Raw genomic sequence first — 24,702 nt, 5'->3', positions numbered from 1 at the left:
CCGCCCGCGGGCCACCCGCCCGCCGCCTCCCGCTCGCTCCTGGCCGCCCTCGTCCTGCTGGGGCTCGGGCAGGTGGTCTGCAGCGTGGCGCTCTTCCTCTACTTCCGAGCGCAGGTGAGCTCCGCGCGGCTCCCCCTTGCCGCCGTGCCCCTTGGCTGGGGCTGCGGCGGGGCGCGGGTCCTCACGGAGGAGAGGAAAAACTCATAATAATAATAATAATAATAATAGCACGGAGGTGCGGGTTTGCAAGCTAGCGCTAGGCCGGCGGTGGTTGCGCTTTCCGAGAGGGGAGGATCTCGCTTCTTGGAATCGTGGCGGAGGAGGCGCCGGGAGCGCCGCGCTGCTCTGCCCCGGCCGCCCGCCTTGCTGGGAATCGCGCGTGGCCCAGGCGGGAAGCGTTTCCTGGGAAAAGTAACGGAGCCCTTAGTTAATGCCACCCTGTACGTTTTGGAAAAGACAGCGTTTTGTTTCTGTAAACTGTTCTGTGGAGATGGGCACCTCCACTCCACGAACCTTAAAGGATGTCCTTGTCGGAATATAGTCCTTAGAAAGGTGCAGCGTACCATGATGAAGAGCCATCGTGCTGAAAACTTAGCCGAATATGTCTTGGCTTCTTGAAAAACCTCTATCTCCCCCCTCCGCCTTGCTAAGGATTCTCTTTGATAGCTTCCTGCCACTGCTTCACAGAAATAAAAGGGCAAGAGGAGGTTTCTTACCAGAACTACTGCTTTACTTTTGTTTCCTTGCTTAAAAAAATGACATAACTGGAGTGTAATTGGCAGACTTGGCAGATTCAATTTGTATCCTATAGATCTGGAGTAATGATGTTGCACCGAGTCTTCTGTAAACTTGAACTTCCAAAATATCTAAAAGAGAAGATGTAGGTAGGTGCAGAATAGGTGTGTGAATATAGCGGAGAATATGGCTTTCTTGCCACTGAAAACTAGGATGATATGTGTACTCTGAAAGTAAGTAATAAGTGGTGACCCATACCTGTTATACAGTTTATTTGGGCATAAAGCAGACTGGAAAAAAAATCACAGTAGGTCCTGCAAAAATATTATAAAATTGCCTTGCAAATAGGTTTTATTTATTTTTTTTATACACATGATATCTGATCTTTCTTTGGAATGTGCTGAGTTATGCATCCGAAAGATGGGAGCTGTTTGGTTGTCGGATTGACCCACTGTAAATTGTCACGATAACATGGACTAATATTAAGAAATTTAAGAAGATAACTGTTTTACAAACTCTTTAAAATTCTTGCTAAGAGGCTGGGTAAGCTCTGACTCAATTTTACCATATTTTTTATTTTCATTTGCATAAAATCATTTGGGCTAGATCATGACAAAACATAAACGGAGACAATAATTGAGGTTTTGGTTTTTCCTTAGTTTTGTTTATTTTGTGGCCTGAGCATTTGGAATTTCACAAGACTTATAACTAAGACTGACACCATAGTTTCATGGGTAAACACATGTTTGTGGCCAAGAAATAATGCAGCACAAGTCAAATGAGACAAGGAGCTGGTATATTCAAGAAGAAAAAAATATATATATTGTCTGAATTTTACCAATGCTTCGGTGGTAATATCTTGAATTTTAGGGTAGGATATTCTTTTTTTTTTTTTTCTTTCTGGACCACCTTGTGCAATGTGCTATATCCAAGAACATTAAGCACCATCAAAATGTATACATCTTAAATACTTATTTTTCATTCTTCATGAGAAAATTTGATCATAGTCAATGAACAAGTAGTGGAAACTTCAGTTTTTGTAGTTAGACACTTGTAATGGAGCAGCTGGAGAGCATCAGGTAATACAGACTCATAGGAAGAGATGACAGAGCTAATACTTATTTAACTTCCATTTGTAAATGCTGAAGTAGTCTTCCAAAATCTGACTTTTAAGATTTTTTTTTTCTGGTTGACTTTCCTGACTTAGACCATGAGAATATGAATTTAATCTAATGCTGACTGAACTGGAAGTCAGTGGAACAAGCTGAAAGTCCAAATGTGAGATCTAAATTCCTGTATTTTGATCTGGAACTCCATGTTTTACTCATTTTACCCATTAAAAAGTCTGTAGAAAGGTTGTACTCAACATTCTACCTTCCTGAAGAGTATATACTTTGCTAAATGGTGACCTAAAGGCAAATATTTATTATTATTTCATATGTCTATGGGAACCTGACTCTCATTACAGTATGGTTTTGGACAGTCTTCTTTCAGACTTCCACAAAAATGTGGGGACCCTGATAGCAAAATAGTGGCTAAAAGAAAACAGCTTCCTAATGCTCACTCGCACTTTTTGGAACCTTGGTAGAGCCCATCCTTGGTGCTTAAGATAGATCATGGAGCCCAAAAGTGGTATTATAAGTTAAATTGAATGTAGTTTGAAGTTCAAAAATAAGTAGGGATATAGGGCCAGTATTTATTGTGGGGAAAAATGAGGAAATGATGATATTCTAGCACTGCATAATTCAGACAATATAAAGTTCGTTGAAAACTTACGTGTTTTAAAACTGAAGTTAATGTTTTTACCATTAAAATTGCCAATTAAGATTATTGAAATTCCCACTGAAAACCTCAAATTTTCAGAGAGAATATTCAGAGTTTTATTTTCTCTTTTCTTTTTTTTTCTTTTGTTTGCTTTCCCCTGTGTATTTCTTTGCCTCTGAGATAATTTGCATTCATTTGGTTAGAAACCTGTGAGATTGGTAATGGCACACTTAACTTTTTGACTGCCCCTAAGTGCAAGTCAATTGATTTGAGAAGGAAGTAAGTGGCGAGGTGACAAGCTTGGCAGCTGGTGACAAATGACTTTGCTWATCCAAGTAGGAGAACGTGATGACAGGCGCAATGTAGTTTTGTCTAAAATGCAGCAATGTGTATTTGAGAGAAACTGTCTGAGTTTTACCTGATAGTAATGTAAAACAGTCCAGGTGACAACAGAAGGCTCAGTCATAATTGTGTGCAGTAGTGGAAGCTGTAAACTAGTGACGAATGTAGTAGATGGATGGGGATTTGAATTGTGCAAGCTTGTTCACTCTTACTTGCAATGCTGGGGTCATTTTGCTTGTCTTGAGTTAGATAAAAGGAGTCCAGAAACAACTAAAATGATCAGAGACACTGAAAAAAAAAAAGTGTCTTTTTTTTTTTTTTTTTTTCACCCAAAGACTCACCTTTGGTGCCTTGCAAGCTGTTCTTGGTAGACCATTCCAGTATTTTACCTTCGGTCTTCAGTAGTTCTTTTCAAAAAGTATCTGTGCAAGCATTTCTGCTGTTCCTTTTAGCCCATGGTTTTTGTTTCAGTGCTTGGTAATATCTCTTCACAGACATGGCAATTTAGTGAGCGTCTTTTATAAAAGACAAGATATGAGTTTCCTGAAAATGCCCGTTTGGACAGGTGAGCTAATTTTCATGGCTGAAATATAGTGATGACAGATATTCTTCAAAAAAAATACAGGTGGCCAGGTAGGTTAGCTAGTCTCAGGACTGGAGAATCATTTTGTCAAACATGTTAAGTTGCTGGAGACTTGCAACTGTATCAGAACGGGTTGCACAGTATCGGAGTAAGCCGCTGAAGCCATCAGTTGGTGTTTCCATTAAAACCTTCAATGTTTTACCTGTAGGTACAGGGATATTGAGAGGGTTTCTGACTTGAACCTCCAGTAGACAAGCTGTCATCCAAGTAAGTGCTCCTGTACAAGCTGCTGCTGCTGTTCTGGCACAGTGTTTGACCCGTTTGGTTGCTGGTGGGTGACACCTGAAGTCTGCACTACATGATTTTGGATGTCCAACCTGACTTTTACAAATTCCATTGCCTTGAATGCTTTTTACCATGAAAATGGCTAAATGCTGGAACAGCTTGGCCAGAGAGGCTGAAAGTCACTGTCAGTGGAAATACCACAAAACTTGATTGGGAAAGGTCCTGTGCAAGCTGACAACTTAAAGTTGGCTGTACTTCATGCAAGGGTTCATGACCTTCAGAGGTAACTTCCAACCCAGGTTACTCAGTATTTTCTTTTTCTGCATCTTAACAGCTATTGGTAACCATATTGTGCTTGATTGTTTTTCTTTCCCCTTCTGCTAACTGCTGATTTTGGGGGATTTCTAGACACCAACAGAACCTCCTGATGGACACTGTATTAGATTGTAGTTCTACATTAGTTAAAACTAATGCTCCCTTTCTGCTCCTTCATTCCCATGCTTATCCCTGTAATATCTCTAGTGCTTTTGATTTCTGCAAGGATTTTCTTGAGGTTGCTAATCCTTCAAGAAACCAACCAAACAAAAAGCCTTCTCTTCTTAAAGGACAAATGAGTTTTCATGGTGGAAAGAGTGGGAGCCTAGAGATGCAGTTTTAGATCAGCTTAAGCTGCTACAAAGCTGCACTAGCTCACTAGAATAGGTTTTTAGAGGTTATTTGTGTAGTTTTTAGTGCTTAATTGAGAGAGCTGCACAGAGATTTTCCTTTGGATCCAGCTGTGTCTGGTCACTCCAGGAAGCTGTTATTGCTTCTAGACTGTCCTCTTAGTCATTGCTAGTCCTCTGCTTAAAGCTCTGTCTCCCCTTCAGCTCCAGATGAACGTTTTCCAACCTGCTTCCTTCCAAATCTGCAGGGATAACTGAGACCAACTAAACCAGCTGATGTGGGTTGACATTGGTTTGCATGGATCAGATGGACACCCTTCAGCAGAAGGATGGTGCTGGAGGAGGCAACATTTGCTGTTGCTGTGGCTATCTGTGTATCAGATATCTGTGGTGTCTGTTGGATGGCTGCCTGCATGATATGGATTTAAATTCTGATCCCTTCTGTAATCCTAACTGCTTGCTTTTAACTTGGTTTTCTTTTGGGATTAGGGAATAGCATTTATGTACACGTAGGGTCAATGATACAATATGTGATATGCTCTAGGTGTTTAGGATCCTGCAAAACTTTCTTTTGATACTCTGTTTTGCTTAGTCGTATGTTAAAGGTAAGCAAATAGTGGTCAAGCCGTTTCTGTAATGGCTTGATACTTCCTCTTTGACTGTGAGTGATCTACTGCCTTCTGTAACTCTTGAATGTAAGGTGGCTCTTCAGCCTTGCATTGTGCAGAGAGATAGAAACAAGTGTCTCATTAGAGCAGCTGGTATTGTTGGCAAACGTAGCGTTTTGAGAACACAACCCTTAATACCTGAAGTAAAAGCAGAATCAAATCAGGTTAAACAATTGCTAAGAAGCTGTTTATGAAAGGAAAAATGGTCAGTAATTGTTGAGTGTGAGGATCTGGAGTAGGGGAAGAAATTCAGAAGCGTTTAGAATATCCAGCATTCTAATTCATCCAGCTGATAGGACAAGCATGTCTTTTAGAAGCAGAGTATTTGATTAATTCAAAGGTTGATCACTAGAAGTATCTTGTAGTTACACCTCTATCATAATTTGGGCTTTCTGAATTTGTGCTATCGTGATGACTATTTCACTCAGAAGTATGTTTTGCCCATTGAATATTTTTGGTGTTAACTGACCTGTGTTTTTCTGTTTTTCCCTATTTAAAATGGATGTGCTAGATGTATCTCTCAACTTGCCCCACTTGCATTTGTGTGTTAACTTGCAACCTGAAGTTCTTATGGCTGTGTGTGCTGCTTGCTAAAATATTCATGAGACTGCACACAATTGGTTAAAAATGAAACTCAACTTTACCAATTTTGCTCTAAAGGTGGAGTTTATCTTCTATAACTTAAAAGTCAGGTGTCCAGTCTAGGTTAGTGAAGTAGAGAGCTCCAGCAGATAATTCATTCTTGAAATAAACTTCCCTGTATAGAAGTTCATTTTTTTTTAACAGTGAAAATCTAGATAATGAGCTTAAGGAGATGTTAAGTTCTTGTAGATGGTTTAATTCTCCCTGACTTAAATGCTCTTTTATATCTGTTGAGAAATCACTTAAAACTATGATATTTATATTTTTTTTTCAGATGGACCCTAATAGAATTTCAAAAGAAGATGCACACTGTGTCAGAACTTTTCTAAGAGCCCAAGGAGGTATGCAAGAGTCACCATTTGAAAATCAAGAAGCAAAGTTAATGCCTGACTCTTGTGGAAGTATGAAACAGGCTCTCCAAAATGCTGTACGGAATGTAAGTGCTAGATAGACACTGTTTTTCCTTTATTTCATGCACCTGTCAAACTTTTTAAAATTTTCCAACACTTGTATTTAAAGGTAAGTTCTAGAAAGTGTTTTCCACAGTCTGAATAATACCTGGAGTTGCGTCCGAGATCATACTGTGCTTGCTCATGTGATAGTGCTTAACCAATTCAAACTATTTTTATTATTTTTTAACAAAATTATTCATTTTAACAATTATCCATTCTAACACTGGAGTGATATTCCCATGTTGGTCTTTTGTGCTAGCACCTATATATAAGTTTTCCAGCAGTTTGGATATTTGCAAAGGACAGTTCCACACACTTTTCAGACTGGTCTCCTGACCATTTTCTGACAGCTCTTTTCTTAGTCAGGATCATTAGCATGTAAAATGTTGCCTGAAAAACAGAATGAATAGCTTGCTCTTGCTTCTTGCTTGAAAGCTCTTGCTTCTCACTCTTTTTATGCTATATGATGACAGATCAGAATGCTATAGGATAGTTTTTTCTTTTTGGAATACTTTGCCAATTCTATTCCTTGCAGACAATTTCCACATGGACAGAACTGCTTTACCATAACATGATAACATTCTGCACCAGTCTTTTTCCAGGAGTTGAGGATTACTGCTTGTTCCCAAAACACAAATAAAGTAACTAGAGAGCAGCCCTAGTGAAGAAACCTGGACAAGTTGCATACACTTCTCACAATACCACTGATTGCACTTATTATTTTTGATCTATTTGGACATTCATAATAATGCTTAATGCTAATTATGAAGTCAAGGCTATTTAAATGCTGAATATGTGCTGTAGTACTTGTTTTTCCTGATCTGCCAGGTCCACTACTGTAATACTTTGTACCTGTGTAAAACTATCATATCTTTTTGTAAAAGAAACTGTGTTATTATCAAGTTGAACTCATGTTCACTTTGCACAGAGTGAATTGTACTTTAATTATATGGTGCTTTGATTGTGTTATCATTTGCTTTTAATGCAAAATCCTCAGGGATGGATATTTCTGTGAACAAAATGTAAAGAAACCTGAGAGTTTGTCTTGCCCTCTTCACTTTTCACTTCCTTTAAAAATTCAGGAAAATAATTTAGTTCTGTGGGGGTTTTTATTCCTGCATTTTCTAGACTCTCTCACTGCATCTATTTCTCTATTCTGTGTGCATGTCCTAGACATGCAACTCCCTTGACAGTGTGAGGAGCTTGTTACAGTAAGGGGATGGGAAGCCCTATATTCCCGTTATTCACTTCTGGTTACTCAACAAAAGCCTTGGCTTTAGTGAAGGCTGCGTATCCTGCCATTCTGGACAGAGATTGAGCGCTGCAATGTCCGTGGCTAAGATAAGTAGTGAGTAGGGATGATGTTTTTGGTTGATGGCCATTAGTCTGAGAAGAATAAAATTTCTCTTGCCAAAGTAATCAGGCCCCAAATTCCCTCTGAATACAACAAAGTGTATTAAGCAGCCAGGGCTGTGTCCTTGTTGCTTTGGCCTCATATATTGATGAGCCAGATTTGAAGAACAGTAGAAGGATACATGCCTGAGAATGTATTATTTGCATCGTTTCAGATGCAAGTGTACCAGAAGTTTATCACAGAAGTGAAAGTGCTGGTGTTGAGGCAAAACTGGGCTCTGTCATGTTTTGTCATCTGTGCCTTGCATTGGCTGTGCTATACCTAAGGGGAGAGGGACAGCTGAATCTTGTGTGCAGTTGTGCTCGGCTTTTATGTGAGGACATGCAATTGATGGGAGTGGAGAGAGGTTTCCTCTCCTTGTTTTGTTCCTGTAGGAGAATCTAACCTGTGTGTGTGTGTTAAAATCAGGTGTCCTTATTTGGGTTGGCAGAACATGAGGTGACTGAAATGGAACACTTTAAAATACGGTTTGGGTTTTGTAATTTTTTTTCAATCGTTTGGCTTTTGCAATTCAAGCTGCTCAGGAAATGAAAATAGACAACTTTCTTTTGCTTTAGCTTATGGTCTGGTTGCGGATTTTAGCTTACTCTGCTGATTCTCGTCTGTTTTCCTGGCACACCTGTAGATTTGTGCCCAAGTTAAGAGCACTTTCAAAGGCTACCCTTTATGGAAACCAGTGAAGCAGGGTTGCAAGGTGAGGTCTCAGAACATTGTATCTTATAAATGTACCAACTGAAAATTTTGTTATGAAGAAAGGGCTGAATTTCTCAACACATTCCCAGATAAAAATACTGCTGGGCAGCACCTTGCTTAGTAGAAAACACTTCATTGCCTAAAAGTTTTTAAGCAGACAAATTATATACTTTGCTAGTCTAAAAAACTAAAATTTTTTTTGCACATATCCTTAAAAACCCTTTGGCAGCCCAGATGCACTAACCACACTTCTTATGAAGTCAATTATGAGTCTGAAGTAGAAAGAACGACAAACATACCCAGAATCGATTCATGAAGTAACTTCTGGCAGTAGTCCCAGCCTCTGGCAGCCTGGTGAGTTCAGGCTTAAGCTGCTCTCCCACATGTCAACCAAGTGCTTTTTGCTAGACCTCCAGGACAGCTTTGTAAAGAGAGCTATGTATTTAGCAGATTTTCTAAGTGCACATGGGTATGAATAAAGTCAACAAGTCACTGGTGTTTTTAAAGGTTTTAAAATTTCATGTCTTTGATCATATAGCCTTATATGCCTTTTTTTGTGGGTAATGAACGATTCATTTGAATAGAGGTGGTAGTACTGATCTCAGCTTTCTTCAGAATATTGGTTCATGTACTTTCATTTCCTGATTGTCATTCTTCGGGTTGGTGAATTTCCGGCAAGATAATATACTTCTCTTCTTGGTATTAATTGGATCTGAGACTCTGTGGCAGGAGAAAGAGCAATTCCTCATTTTTCCAAGCGTTGAAGCATCTTTTCAGTTTTAAAAAATGGGAAGATTAGCAGCTTCCCTAGGCCCTTTGATATTTCTGAAGAAGGAAAACATACTTTTTGTTTTTTTGGTGGTTGCTTGTTTGCAGTTCAAACAAGTTGCTGTATGAGAGAGGTTGGAATGTGGGAAGCAAGCCAGCAAGGTGCCTTGGTGGCAGCAAGCAAATGACGCAGCTATAGGTGAACAAGTGCACCTGACTAAGGCTAACAATTGTGATTTTGTGTGTATGTGTAACAGTTCCTCTAAAAATAACAGCTTAAAAGTGCGCATGCTTCTGTGGAAGGAAGTCTTAAGAGATGTCCCTGATAATTTGTCAGCAGTTCTCATGCAATATCTTCATGTCAGGTTCTGTTGAGCTGTTCCTGCTTTTGTAATGGTACTGCACATTGTGATGGGATGCTTCAGCACCCAGGTATCTAAAAAGACAGTTGATATCTTGAAGGCTTGAAAAATCCAATGTCTGATTTTCTTGCTGTGAGGATACAAGGGGATTTTTATAATCCCCTTAAGAGGCCATCGTTAGACATCCAGATAGCACTAAAAAAGGGCTTCCTTAGGCTTTCAGAGTATATACTTAGGTGCTCCTCTGGAATGGGCTGTGTACTGGTGTGTTGGAACTGCAGAAACAGATGAAGTAAAAATGAAGAGACACATTGAAATACAGTTATCATTCTTTATGAGCAAACCCACAGCTCCATCTCTATTCTCTAGGGACTAGTTCATGTATTTCTTTCAATTTCCTGTTTGAAGTTTGGGCCACTGAACAGAGAGGAATGACAAAAATAACTGAGCTGGAGAGAATCAAGTGAAGAACATGACTCTAGTCTTGGAGAACTTGGGGTTCTTCTTGGGGAACTTGGCTTGTTAGAGGGTTCTGCTGTGAAGCCTCAGGTTAGCCATGTCTCACTCGTTGGCACAGAAGATCCTCTGAGCATGAGCCACACTCCAACTCTTCTCAGTGTTTTGGACTTACTCTTTTACTCTCCTTTTGCTGTAATGGCACCTGCATTTTTTTATTGCCTTGTAGTCTAGCTTTTAGAGAAGGAGAGGGGAGAGTTCTTGTCAAACATGGTCTCCAGTTTGGTGGGACAGAGATACTCCTAGGAAGAGGAAGGATTGGGTGCAATTGCCTCGGAACAAAGAGGGTTGAGGTTGTCTTGCTGGTCAGCTGTTCTGCCTGCAGGGTGGTGGTGTAAATGAACAGCATCACCACCAGAAGCTGAGAAGAAGCTCAGCGTGGATTTCATAGGGAGCACTGCCTTTTCTTTCCACTCTAGCTGCTCAAGCTGCCTTTAGATAATAGAAGATTAACATGTACACGGATCTTTTTAGAATTGCAAGTGCATTGACAAATCCACTAGGATGAGAGGATACAAAAGCAAACTCTATTCCCCAAAAGACTTCTGTTGAGAAAGCAAGAGAACTCAGGAGTCTCCTCTTTTTAGTGGAAGGATTGGGAATAAGTAGGGTGCAGGAGCCTCAGAATACAGCATGTCTTTCAGTCTTCTCTGCATTATTATATCTCTTCAATTACTTTTGCCACTTCTGGCAGTACTCAGTACTCTGTTATGCTTCCTCCTGCTTCTGATGAAGCTGAAAGTGCCCTAATGTGGCTAGGGCCCGATGCAGATTTGCAGCTCTTAGAACAGAGCTTTGTGTTCACGCTCCTAGAACAGACAGTGAAGTAGTGAGATCAGAGAGGGGAAATGAATGTAACTGGAGGGCGGTGGACACGGGCTTTGCTGCTTTTCAAGTTGCAATTCTGCTTTTTCTTTTCCTCCTAAACTCTGCAGCAGAAAGTGTCTTAATGATTCTTATTTCTAAAATCAGCCTATCTTTGCTAAAGTGTTATGCTTTGATAGTCATACTACAACTTGGATTTTGCTGTGGTTTTTCATTTTGATTTAACATTCAGACATCTACTGAAAGGAGAAAGTGAGAAGGCATAAATGCACCAGCTAAAGTGTTGCAGATTTCACTGTAGCTGCAAAATTCAATAAAGGCAGGACTTGAGATGTTTTCAAAGCAGGATTTCAAATTCTAAAGCAGTTCAGTGATTGGGAATGTGGGAGCATTGCTAGTCTGGCCAAGTGTCTGAGGCATAGTGAGGATGCGTGTTGTTCAATTAGCAAGAGAATAAACAATGCTTACAGCATAAAGACATAAAACACAGGACAGTGCTTAGGCTTCAAAAAAGAAAATGACTTCGTATCTGCAGCAAAATGTTTCCTTCCTGCTTATGTTTGATAGCTTTATTGTACAAGGTAATCTGAATAGCTAGGAGGAGAGTATTATCCCTGTTTCTCAGATTGGAAACTTAAATTGGGGAAAATTAAGGGGGAAGCTGAAGAAGAACTGAAGGTTGAACCTAATATTACCATGACCAAACTTGTAATGAGTATGGGCTACTTAGACTTTTGAAAATTGCTCTGTTTGTTTTATTTTTCCTCCCCAAGATGGGAACAGGAGGATTATTGAAAGCTAGTATTTTTGCAGTGCCTGCTGTTAGCTCGCAGCCTGTGTAAGCTGTTAGGACTGATCTTGGTTTGGGGTAACATGGTCTTCACTTGTATAAAAACTCATTTACTGTTCAAAATACCTACATCCAAATCCTGCAGCTGATCTGCCTGACCCATTCCAGATGGAGAAAATGCCTTAATCCATTTGTTCTTATGTGCATTCCTGGAAGTGAGATGTGTACAGGCCTTGCAGTTTGGGGCAGATTGCACAAAGCTTTGCAGTTCTCTTGCTACCTGTCCTGTAACTGGTTGGATGTGAGGGGCAGAGGAGGTTTCATTTTCCTCACGGCTAGTGAAATGCAGACCTTGGATCTTCTCAGTCACTAGTGTGACTACATGTTAATATAGAACTGTGTAGAATTGCCTCTCTCTACTTTTTCAATGCAAGTAATTGGGGCCTTATTGTTTAATTGTGTCTTAGAAGCCATTGTTTCACTATGCTCACAAAATTATTCCAAATACAGTAACTATAAAGAGTTTTTGCAACGTATTTGCAATATGCAATATTGAAAAAAAAAAAAAGACAACAACAAAGTAATTGCTCTCTTTTTCATTTTAGGAAGTACAGAGTGTCATGAAAAGAGAACCACCAAGACCAGAAAAAGGTAGGCACTGCTTTATACATAACAAATATTTCATTTTTTTTCCCAGCATGTTTTTTTTTTCCTGAGTTAATGTATTTCTTTTATCTCTAGCTACAATGCAAGGCTTAGGAATGGATCTATACCAAAGAAGTAAACCTGAGAAGCAACCTTTTGCTCATCTTATTATTGATGATAAGAATATTCCATCTGGTAAGTTCAGTTTTAAGCAAACAGTTCTAATGCTCCTATAAACATATTTAATAGTGGAGTGTGTGAGAATAGTTCATCAGTTATAGTGGAGTATATTAAAATAGTTAAGCAATGCCAGGAACAGATTGGGATTTCAGAAATTACTTTTGATCATTATGCAACCATAGAAAAGACTTTTGAGATTAAGTCCAAATGTAAGCACTTCAACACCATGCCTGTTAAACCATGTCCGTAAGTGCCTCATCTACACATTTCTTCAACACTGCCAGAGATGGTGATTCCACTTCCCAGGAAAGCCTGTTCCAATGCTTGACTACTCTTTCTGTGTAGAAATTCTTCCTAATATTTAACCTGAACCTTCCCTGGCACCACTTGATGCCATTTCCTCTTGTGCTGTTGGTAGTTACTTATTTTGGAGAAGATTGGCCCCCACCCCAAAAAAGGTCAATTTCACCCCCACCTCAAAAAAGGACTCCCACCTCAGAAAGGTCTCTCCTGAGCCTCTTCTTCTACAGACTAAATAGCTCCAGCTCCCTCAGCTGCTCCTCATAAGGTCTGTGCTGCTGCTGTTTCACCAGCTCTGTTGTCCTTTGGTCACATTCCAGCACCTCAACATCTTCCTTACAGTGAGGGGCCCAAAAGTGAACACAGTGTTTGAGGTGCAGCCTTGCCAGCACAGAGTAGAAGGGGGATGATCACTTCCCTGGCCCTGCTGGCTATACTGCTCCTGATACAAGCCACGATGCCATTGGCCTTGGCCACCTGGGCATGCTGCTGCTCATGTTCTGCTATCTGTGGACAAGCACCCCTAGATCTGGCCCAGACACTCAGTCCTGGGGAACACTGCTCTTGAACGGTCACCAGCTGGATTTAACTCCATACATAATCATTCTCTGGACCAGGCAGTCCTTCACCCAAGGAAGAGTACATCTGCCTAAACCTTGAGCTGCGAGCTTCTCCAGAGAATGCACTGGGAGGCTCTGTCAAAGGCCTTACTGAAGTCTAAGTGGACCATGTCCATATCCTTCCTGTCATCTACTAGGCGGGTCACCTGGCCATAGAAAGAAATCAGGTTAGTGAAGCAGGACCTGCCTTTCCTGAACCCCCTAAATCTGGCTGAATCTGATCCCCTGGTTGCTGCACATGTGCTGTGTGATGACTCTCAAGATGATCTGTTCCGTATCTTTCCCTCGTACCGAGGTTAGGCTGACAGGCCTGTGGTTCCTTGGATCCTCCATCTTGACCGTTCTTGTAGATGGGTGTCACATTGGCCATTCTCAGGTCATCCGGGACTGTCCCTGTCGACCAGGACTGCTGATAGATGATGGAGAGCATCTTGGCAAGCACTTCTACCAGCTCCCTCAGAACTCTCTGGTGGATCCCATCTGGCCCTATAGACTTATGGGATTCTATTCTCCACATCCAAGTGGAGTAACTAACAGGTCACTCACTGTTTCCTCCTGAATTATGGGGGGTTTCTTCTGCTCTCCATAAGTGTCTTTTTCATGTCAGTTCAGGGGAGCAAGTACTTTGAGGATAACTGATCTGGACATTAAAGACAGAGGCAAATAAGGCATCAAGTATCTCAGCCTTATCCTCATTCTTGGTGACAATGTTCCCTGCTGCATCCAATAAAGGATAAGATTCTCCTTGGCTCTCCTCTCCTTGTTAGCGTATTTGTACCCCACCTCCTTTTCTTCTTGCCTATGCCTTCTGAAGAGCCTGTAGCCATCTATTGCAGCATTCCGGTCATGACTGTGGTCCCACCACATTTCAGTCATGGTGACCATGTCCTAGTTTTTCTGATGTACCGTGGCCTCTAGCTGCTCCTGTTGCCCATGGTGTGTGCATTGGTGTAGACGCATTTCAGCTGGGCTGCAGAGCTCTCTCCCAACCCTGGCATGATGCCCCTAGACTCATCCCTAGCGATTCCAGTTTTATCGTCCTCTCCCATCACACCTAGTTTAAAGCCCTCTCAGTGAGCACCACCAACTTCCTAAAAGACAGGTGAACCCTGTCTGTTGCCAGGAGGTCTGATGCAGTAAGGACTAGCCCGTGGTTGAAAAACTTCTGTTTTGGTTTCTGATAGTAGCCTCTTAGCTGCCTGTTGAGCAGGTGGCATTTCCTGTTCCTCTCAGTGTCCTTCCTTGACACTGAGGGGATAGAGGAAAAGACTACTTGATCACTCAACTGATGTCTCCAATGCCCTAAGCTCACTTTTGATGGACTTTGGGCCTCTCCTGGCAAACTCATCGCCAACAACTTGGAAAAGCAGTTCCATAGTAGTCAGAGGGCCATACAAGAGTTGAGAGCCTTTTTGTAATGTCCCTTACCTGAATCAGGTACAGGTTGTCTCTTACAGGGAGACAACAGAGCTCCCTGTGGGGAAGGGTCTGGTCAGCAAATTGGGCCCTCTGTTCCTCTCAGGAGGGATTCACCCACTACAACCACCCTTTTCTTTGTAGGGGAGGCAGTCTTGAGGTGTGGGCTTGACTGCATTGCCCTAGACAACTCTCTAGATGGACCTTGGTCTGTCTCTCCCTCAAGTTCCAGGGCCTCATTCCTGTTGTGTATGGACACCTGGGGAGGGAAGGTGGGCCAGGAGGGAGCTCTCCTGCCAGGCTGGGCAGGGACCTGTTTCCTTTCTTCCTTTTTCCTTAATTCCACCTCCTAGTACAGACTATGTATATGTATGTATATGTATATGTATGTATATGTATGTATATGTATATGTATGTATATGTATATATGTATAGTACAGACTATGGCAAGAGGGTAGGGGACCCTCATAATGCACATGGATGCACAAAAGGGTTTAAAAGGCAACAGTAATGATACAGTTAATGAAGGATAGCTCCCCTTTGTGCCATCTATCTTGCATGGGAATCTTATGCTACTAAATGGCCTGTGTTAGATGATTGGTGATCATAAGACTTATTCTCTGAGGGCTTGGTCTGCCTGTTTTCCTGCTGTCTTCAGGTAAAAATATGCATTAAGTGTTCTTCTCTGATTTTTCTTGTTTCCTTTGGCCAGCAGGGTCTGTCTGGAGTTTTTCCACCCACAATGGTATCAGACATGTATATATGAGAATATACCAAAAGAATCCTTGGCCAAAATTCCAGTTCTGCAGACTGGAAGCTTTCCCTGAGTCTTTTAAGGTGTCTTACTCCTATTGAACAAATATGCTTGTTTCTCAAGTGAAATTCAAGAACAGCCTATTACATTCACTCGGCAAACCCTTCACAATAACTCTCCTTTTGTGTGCTGAAGTGTCATTGAGTCAGCTCTTTGACCCAATTTGTCATCAGTGTGAATCTGGAAGCCAAAAATGTCTTGTACGAATATACAGGGCACCTGGATGTCAGGCATGTGTCAGTGAAAAGCTTGCCCATAAAGGAACCTCATCAGTCATTTTGAGGTGTTGAAGATGTATAACTCCAGTCCCAAAGGCACAACTTGTCTGCTGGTTCCCTATCCTCTGTAGGCTCACTGCACTCTGATAGGGATGAATTCATAGCATTTTTTTCCATTGTCTTAGATGTAGAAAGGGTTTTGTTGTGGTGTGGCTATAGGCCATGCCTCTTCCATATGAAGCTTACCAGGGCCTTTGAGACACATCAGAGCTTCATGAGCGTGTGTCTACATCTAGTCTTGTAATAAGTGAAGGCAGCAGTTGCTGCACTGTACTCTGTGCACTGGAGTTTGTCACCAGTGCATTGACTTGGATGCAGTATGATTCTGGGCTACGGAGTAGGCACTATTGGACACTACAAAGGGGGTGGCATCATCCTATCTTGTTACAACTCTGTCTCTGCTCACAGGAGTGTCTTGGGATGGCTTTGGGAACACCCTTGCTAGTATAATATGAAGAGACAAATCATGAATCTGCCCTTGAACACACTCGAGAGGGCCTGTGTCAAACAATTAATTCTTACAATTTTGAGGTACCTCAGTGCTGTTTTCTCTTTGCCTCAGGCCTATGTCAGGTAGGATTTTTCTCTCTGTGTTGTTGACTAGGAGGGAGCTAGGAGGGAGCACTCGTCGCTGTTGTCCCCATGCTCTGCAGACACACATGTTCTGCATTGCCTCTGTTTTAATGAACCTGCATGCATTGCTTTTCTGTTTTCTGCAACAAAACCGAAGGGGAATGCTGCCTTAGACCTTGAAACCTCAACTAATTCCTCTGCATATTCAATATTACCTTGCTCTGTTTAAAGATAAAACACTCTTGCACACAAGGGTTAAGCTTTTTTCCTGTCTGTGTCTCCTTCCATATATGTTGACATTGTCCAACTTCACAATTTAAGCAGAGAGTTTAAGCAGCTTGCAAATGGCAGCATGAACTTTTACAGGGTTCCTTACTCAGATACCTCTTGACAGATTTCTCTTTGCAGCAGGGGTCCCAGCGTCTGTAAACCTGTCTTAGCATTTTGTCTGTGAAAGGACTGGATTAATTTGCTAATTATAGCAATGGGCCCCTTAACATCTACAGCCCTGGTATGTGTGTCCCACATGGTGAAATACATCTCTTCCTGTGGAAAACTTATTTGCCCAGACCCTAGACACTGGTCTGGAAACCTTATTTTTATGAAGGACAGCAGCTGATGTTTTTTTACTGCTGTGCATTAACTTTTTAGGGTGTGACTTGTTGTTAGCACAGCTAGGGGGAAGAGGAGGAAAGGAGCTGCTCGAGCGTGCATGTGCCTGCTCTGTCTCTCTCTGCCTCTAACTTAGCAGCACAGGCTACAGGGGTGCTCAGAAATACAGTGCATACAGCAACAAGCAGCTTTGTTTCTTCTTGGAGCAGTTCAACCTCTTTCTGACCTGGTGAGCTGGGCTTATTCCCTCCAGAGCTGGCACGTAAAGCTTGTGGCTCATTTCCAAGAGGATCGCCAGGACACTGGTGCTGCTGCAGTCCTTGCAGATGCTACAGCAAGGCAGGGCTGCACCCTCACGGGTAACCGAAACCCTGAGCTTACAGGTGTGATGTGTTTCAGTATCTTATGGAATGAGATCTTGTGGAATCTTATGGAATGAGGCAATGCTGGGTAGCAGAAAAAAATCTTCTGAGGTACCTGAAAGATATGTTCCTCAGCAGCACCATTTTGCTGCCCCATCCTATTGATCTCAAATGGGAATTTCTCTCTTTTTTTTTTTCTTTTTTTTTTCTTTTTTTCCCCCCTGTTCCTATCAGTCTGAAATTCTTCAGCTTGCTTTGTGCTAGCTGTAAGTCTGGTCAAATACATTCTTAGCATTTTAAGTTCTCTGCTGTCATCACTGACCCAAAATAAACAATATCAGGAAAAAATCAGTCTTGTCATTACTGTCAAACAGGATTTTATTTTTCTGTTTTTTTTTTTTTTTTCACTGACTGCCAGTCATGGAAAGGGCACTGATGGAGCAGCTTCTGTAACTTTAGCCCATTTCACAATAACATGACTATAAACTTTTGCAAAAAGCCTTAAGGGTGTAGAAGGGGGATGGATCCTCCCAGCTCTTGATGTTCTCACCTCTTACTGTAGAAACCCTAGCAATTTTGTTTGTGCTGTGTGTCTTTTTAGGTTTGCTGCCTTTGATAAAAGCTGAATTAATTGCTGCTTGCATTTTATCAGAGCTCGCTTTAAATGCTACCTAGGTTTAAAGTGAGAACAGCAAATTTCAGTTTACAACTTGATTACAGAAATTAGTTTAGAGGAGAAAATCATAAACATAAGTGAATGCAGATGTTAAATATGTTATTTGGAGTGTGTTATCTTTAGCTGTCTAAGGAAATGCTGTGGAGTTCTGTAAGCTATTTACAGTTACAGGTTTGGCTCAGCTACCCTTTGCTTCCAGAAGCACCTTTATTTTTCAGAGCAGACAGACCTTTGGTCATTTCCTTATGCTTTACTTACTTGTATTCCCACTGAGGATTTCTTCAAAGTTGCTACTGGATTTTTGAGGCTGACAATTAAAATTTGCTTAGTAAACACCAACCAAACTTAGCACCAATCTGACATGCAGGTGTGCATTGCTGCTCAGTCATAGGTATGCATTCCTGTCCCGTATCTGCTGTGCCTCTGCTGTGCCCTCATATAAGCAGGGTATTGATTGAGCCTTGACCAGAAAAGCTTGAAACACCCAGCAAGGTCATAGTGTGGCTGCATAGTGCCCAGGCAAGTGCCTTCCAGGCCGGTGTTCCTAAGGTACCCCTAATTCCCAGGTTAGTCACAGTGTGGACCTGGCAAGCTGCTAAGAACATTTCCAGTTTTTCAGGCATTCCCTTTGCTGAACATCCTTCACTGTCCCTTACAGGTAAGGGACAGTTTCTTGTACACAAGGCCACCATCAAATGGACAAAGATGAAAAAGGCTTATATGTACCCATTACAAGTTAAAAATCATTTTTTATTATTCTTGTCTGTATGTCAGTTATATTAACATCTGCTGTCATTTATTTATTTATTTATTTATTTATTTATTTATTGTAGTCAGCATTGGTTAACCCTTCTGCATGTATCTTGATTCCCACATACAAGATATTCTTCAGAGAGACAAAGAATATTATGGTCATTTTCTTTCCTAATTTGTGGGTATCCCACTTATGATCACTGGAAGAGATTGTTTTCCAAATGTGGGTTACTAGCTCATTCTTTCTAGTTCCAAGTTCAGGATATGTTAAAGACAGTAAATTAGATGAAATCACATTTGTTTTCATAGAAGTCTTTTCCCAGGACTTTCTCCTACATATATTGGAGGATGTGCAATCCAAGTTTGCTTTCTAAATAGCTGTAAAAGTTCATTGCTTGTCTATAAATATTTGTGTAGTGATCAAAGAACTAGGATTATGCCATAGGGGAAAAATTATGTAGGATATAACTAAACCAGATTGTGGGATCTTATTTGGGTATATTCACAGAATCATTAACGTCGGAAGGGCCCTCTGGAGATCTCATTCAGTCCAACCCCCTGCTCCAGCAGGGACACCCAGAGCACGGGGCACAGGGCGGCATCCAGGCGGGTTTGGAAGATCTCCAGAGAAGGCGACTCCACAGCCTCCCTGGGCAGCCTCTTCCAAAAATATTCAAAAGCATTGGATCAAAGCACTAGTTTCCTTAGAAAAAACTTCTTGTGTTGAACACTTGAATTGTGTTAAATACTTAAAGTGCAAGTTATATTGTATTACAGTACAACAGTAGCTTTATTGATTTTCATTTTTATTGCATGTAGTTGCATAAACTACATGAAGGTTGCCCAAACTTTGTTTGGGGAAATACCACAATTTAACTTTCAGATTATTCCTTTCAAACATTTATGGCATGCGGAGAATTACATTGCAGTCAACTCTACATGACAAAGATCCTTTGGGTATTAAGTGTTCCTGCCTACTTCGGCACCACAGATAAAGAACCTAGTAAAAACAAAGTTAAGGTTAAGAATAAAACAAGGTTTACCTCATATTCATTAGCAACCAGTTTCATACCATTTGCAGTATGTCAGGTAAATTAAGCAGACATTGATGTTGCTGTGTACATAATTAATCTAGATAGAAATTTGTTCTGTTTTCCTTAGTGTCTGCATTTTACTTCTCTGTAACATAATTTGCTAGATTTTTAGGAGTTTATGCTTTTAAACTACTAATATTTAGTATTGTATAGACAAATAATTCTTCTGTACCTTGTCATATGATCACCTAAAATAATCAAGTTATCGGTCAAACAAATGTTTTGTACCCTGTTCTAACTGATCTCCTTGTAGGTGGGGAGGCAGTTGCAGATAACAAGCTGAATAGGATAGTATATGATTGAAGAAAGAAGCTTCTTATCGATCTTTATCATACCTGTCCAACATTTGAAGCTTCAAACTTTACGTAGCTGTAGTTGTTACTAATGCTGAAAACCAAGGAACTGCTTTTAAAACATTAAGTTTTGTTAAAAATGCTTGTAAATAGGAAGTAATTTATATATATATTTTTTCTCCCTCAGGAACTCGCAAAGTGAACCTTACATCTTGGCATCATAACAAGGGCCAGGCAAACTTATCAAATATGACATTCCGTGACGGAAGGCTAACTGTTGATCAAGATGGATTTTACTATCTTTATGCCAACATTTGTTTTAGACATCATGAAACGTCAGGAAACCTGACTAAAAGAGGGCTTCAGCTCATGGTGTATATGACGAAGACAAACCTTAAAATAAGACGCTCTGATGTCTTGATGAAGGGAGGAAGCACCAAATACTGGTCGGGGAATTCAGAATTTCACTTTTACTCTGTAAACATAGGAGGCTTTTTTAAATTAAAATCTGGTGAAATGATAAGTATCCAGGTATCAAACCCATTGCTGTTGGATTCTTCCCAGGAAGCAACTTATTTTGGGGCATTTAAAGTAAGAGATTTAGACTGAATCCTTCAATCTTTAATGTGTGATGATATTTTTACCCTGGAACTCCCTAAAAAAAAAAAAAAAAAAAGAGGGGGGAAGTGGGATGGGAAATGTTAATAATTGCTCAGAATCAACCTGAAGACATGACTGAAAATCTCTTGGATCCCAGTTGCATTTGGGTAAGCCATGTAGACACATATTTGCCCTGCAGTTAACTCTAGCAGGAGTCCCACAAATGCACAGAAGGACAAAATTACAGTTTTCTGGATTCAGTCTTATACCAATTTTGCTTCATGTGACTCCGCGGGCTTCAGTAGAGTTGTTATGAATTTTACATTGGTGTAATTGAAATCAGAATTATTCATCCTATTGAACTTATGTTTCCAAATTCTGTCATGACATTGTCTGCAACCGTCTGACTCCAATGCAGACATAGATCAGGGCAGAATTTGGCTCTCAGCTTTGATTTGAGGCTTGTTTTGCTCAGTCCTGAGCACTCTGATCCTGAGACAGCAGAGATGCTAAAGGTATTGTCCATTAACTACATTGGATTTGATGTGGCTTTTAATATCCTTAAAGTTGATCTTGTTTTGCTGGACCAAGGCTGAAAAATTCTGTTCCTGGCACAAACAGAGCACCAAAACACTGCAAATTTCTATTTTACCCAATTAAAAGGGCTATTCCAGGGAGAGGGGAAAGATCTGACCTCACAGTTCTAAAAGGTTATTTACAGGTCTTTTTTTTATTCTTGCACAGCTAATTGCAAATATAGATTGCCAAAGTATCATGTCCCTTTAAAGTGTTACATTGTGCCAGAACCTGCAAAAGCATTTTTTTTTAGACAAAAGTATGTATTTTTATATTCTGTAATATCTAAAGTTATATTTCGGGTGTAATGTTTTGTGTAAAAAGTGTAAATTATATTGTCCTATAGTATTTGATACAAAAATATTTAAAATCTCTTGCAGTTTGTATATTTAATGTTTTAAACTGTTTTTAATGTACAGACATGTTAAACTGGTGCACTTTTTAATCCCAATGGGAAAAATTGCAGCTAAAAGAGGTTGTTTGCAATTAGCAAATGTAATATATTTCTTTGTTCTTTTTAACTTAATAGATTTCTGTTAAACTTGTCAGTATTATCAAGGGGGAAAAAAAAAAGTCACACCAATGTCATGAATAGTTACACCAGACTGCTGGTCACTGGGTGCCTTTCAAACCTAAAGGGTAATTGTCATTGCAAAGCTGGCCTTACTTAAAGTATGTAATAGGCCACATTATGTCTTAAAGGTATTTTTAGTTACTGAACAGGCATTTATTTTCCTATGAGTTCTCCAAGTTGTAAATTCCGTAGCTGAGTAATGACTTTCTTAGCCTAGTTTCCTGAAAAAGAAAGCTTTGTGCCATTGCAGTGCCTGTCCCCGTCTCCCCTTCCAACTCTTTGCACATTTCTGCCAGGTGGGGCAGATGAATGGCAGTGTTAAGAAATTCTTATAGGTTTTGTGAGAACTGACAGCTGAGAATAACTCAGCCATTATACGTTGTTAGTCAGTGGCTGGCCACTGTTCATTATTAACCAGCTAGTTAGTGGGGGGAAAATTCCTAGTTAGTTGCTACGGGTGTTTCTTGTATAGTTGCTTGGCCAAAAAATAGAGTTAGGAGGAAGCTGAGGGTTGGTATAGGAAGAGCTGCCATGGGTGTCTAGGGTGTATTTGGGCAGAGAAGAGCAGCTCTTGAGAAGAGGGGCTAAGGGGGGAGCTTTTAAAGGTGTTTCAGTCTGGGTGCTGAGAGGATGTGGGGAAAAGCTATTTAATGCAGTAGGAATTGCAGGAGGCAAAAGACTCAAGTCTGTAAGAAATAAGGCTTCCTAGAAATCCTCAGAGGCTTTTTTTTAAATAAGAACCAGAGTTGAATTCAAGCAATTATTTTATACTGTATAATAAACATTTCTTTTTAATGTTAATATTGTTTTCTTACAAAATATATTTCTAAGAAAAAAAAACTTTGTGGTTTTGTGTCCTCTTATTTCTTGTGTACCTTTGACTTTTTTATTCATATTTTGAAACATGCAGGTGGTATTACCATAACTTGCTCTAGAAAATTGAGGCACAAATCTTATTTTGGGAAGCCTATCTATATTTATAGGCTACTTGTAGGCTTGTGTTATAAGATTATATTTTGGAGCCATGCTCTCTCTATCCACAAAACAAAGCAAGTGGCAGCCCTATTTTGCCTGTCTTGTCTAATGTACAGTCTTTCTGCATGTATTTTTTTTTTTTGCATGCATCTAAAAGGAAGCAGGAAGCACTATGGAAAAAAGAAGATAATTTATCTCTTAATTTCTGAGCAGTCCCACTTTCAAAAAAGCTTTAGTGTCATTTAGGGCAGCCTTGGCATGCATGCGGACATGATGAAGTAAAACCACTTGTTCTAGCACTGTCATTTCTAAATAAATCTTCTCCCAGAAGTGTCTGCTCTTTACTCTCTGCCTCTATGAAAGGGGGCCTTGTTTGGACACAGTGAAGAGCAGAATAATCAATTAACTTGCAAAGGAGGTAATGTCCTCTTAGCTAAGAAAGGTAAGTGTGGCACTTTATAATCTTCAAAAAATAATTTTGGTCTGTGGGTAGAGCATGGTAATTTACTGAAATTTAAAGTTAGGAAAAAGTTTGGAAATAGCTAATTTATTTGGAATTCTATGTATTTATGTGTATGTAAACATGCATATATTTTTACTGTGTTCTTGTAAAAAAAGTAAATTTTTGTGCAGGGGGTTAAATTGCATATTTTGGCACCTGGGTACAATTTCCCTCCGCCTTCCCAAGCTCTTTCAAGCCAGTGCGTGTTTCTTTTTCTGTCTATCCCACTTCCTTTTCTCTAGCTCCTTCCAGCTGCCAGTGTCTCCTGCTCACCCCACTCACTGACATAAGGCTCCTTTCGCTCGTGGTAGTGACAGCACTGGGTGAGATACAACCTTACTTCCCCACATCTGGTCCCCTTGCAGTGGCTTTGCTGTTTATTGGGGTAGAAAGCTTTAAAAACGCTTGTCAAAAAAGATTTTTCTGGTGTTAACACAAAGACTAAGCTGGGTGGGAATGAAAAAGAAGCTGGGGAGTAAGGAACCAGTGAATCAGAGGCACAAATCTGTCCATGCTGCCTTTTGGCTTGATGCATCAATTTCTGAGGACTCCAAACAATTTATGCCTATGCTTTTGCTATTACAAAATCAGTCTCCAGCCAAACTTTAGACATGAACATGATCTTATGGAGCATTAGCTGCAAGAACAATCAAATTCCAGCCAGAAATCTGTTCTCATATGTATCCACAAGCTCGTGCTGGTAGATTTTTTTTTTTCTTATTCTTTCCCCTTTCTCTGGTTTATTGTCAAATATTTCTGGTTTTTGTTGTTGTTGTTGTTGTTTTTTGGTTTTTTTTTTCCACTCCTTGGGATCTAATCCTGCAGAGCCCATATGTTTGCCTGCTGTTACCTACTCAAGCACAGCTTGGTCATGAAAAGCTGAGAAACCTGTATCAGCTGGAGTTTGAGTCAAATCCATTTTATGGGGTTTATTTAAAGCATATTTGCACACTGTTGTTCACCGTTTGAGCTGTGTACTCCCCTCTGCCGTCCCCTTTGCATGAGCACAGTGCTATTCCCCAGGCTGCACATCACCAAACAGATCAATTTATGTTTAACTATGGCATAAAATAAGCGGTAACTGCAATTGCCTTCAGCTCCTTTACCAGTTGCAAGTTGCAGAATGATAGTTCCTTTTTATTTTTTTTTTAACTTTCTGGTTCTCGATTCACCCACTGTGAGTTCCTTATGTTCATTTATCAGAGGATGCCAGAATCCTTTTTGGGCAGGCAAACTGATATTTTAGGTGCTGTTATGTCTTTACAACCATGATGTAGCTGCTGCCTCATCCTGTAGGTACCCACAGCCTTAGGGCCCTTGGTCTGCTTTAGTGAGTGAGTACCTGGTGGGCAAAG

The 24,702-nt window shown here is 40.5% G+C and overlaps 1 protein-coding gene across 1 annotated transcript; it reads left to right on the top strand.

The window, feature by feature from the left end:
- The first annotated feature begins 47 nt into the window (after positions 1-47).
- On the top strand, positions 48-22,074 carry TNFSF11 (TNF superfamily member 11). Its single transcript, XM_026034503.1, has 5 exons — positions 48-114; positions 5,959-6,120; positions 12,110-12,155; positions 12,246-12,344; positions 20,308-22,074. Exons 2-5 carry the CDS (start codon positions 5,959-5,961, stop codon positions 20,727-20,729), a joined length of 729 nt encoding a protein of 242 aa, XP_025890288.1. The 5' UTR covers positions 48-114; the 3' UTR covers positions 20,730-22,074.
- The last annotated feature ends 2,628 nt before the right edge of the window (positions 22,075-24,702 follow it).

This window comes from Nothoprocta perdicaria, unplaced genomic scaffold (genome assembly GCF_003342845.1).
Source record: "Nothoprocta perdicaria isolate Ctin4 unplaced genomic scaffold, notPer1 scaffold_145, whole genome shotgun sequence".
Lineage (NCBI taxonomy): Eukaryota > Metazoa > Chordata > Aves > Tinamiformes > Tinamidae > Nothoprocta > Nothoprocta perdicaria.
The sequence above is the reverse complement of the archived record's forward strand: the minus strand, read 5'-3'. Positions and strand labels throughout refer to the sequence as shown.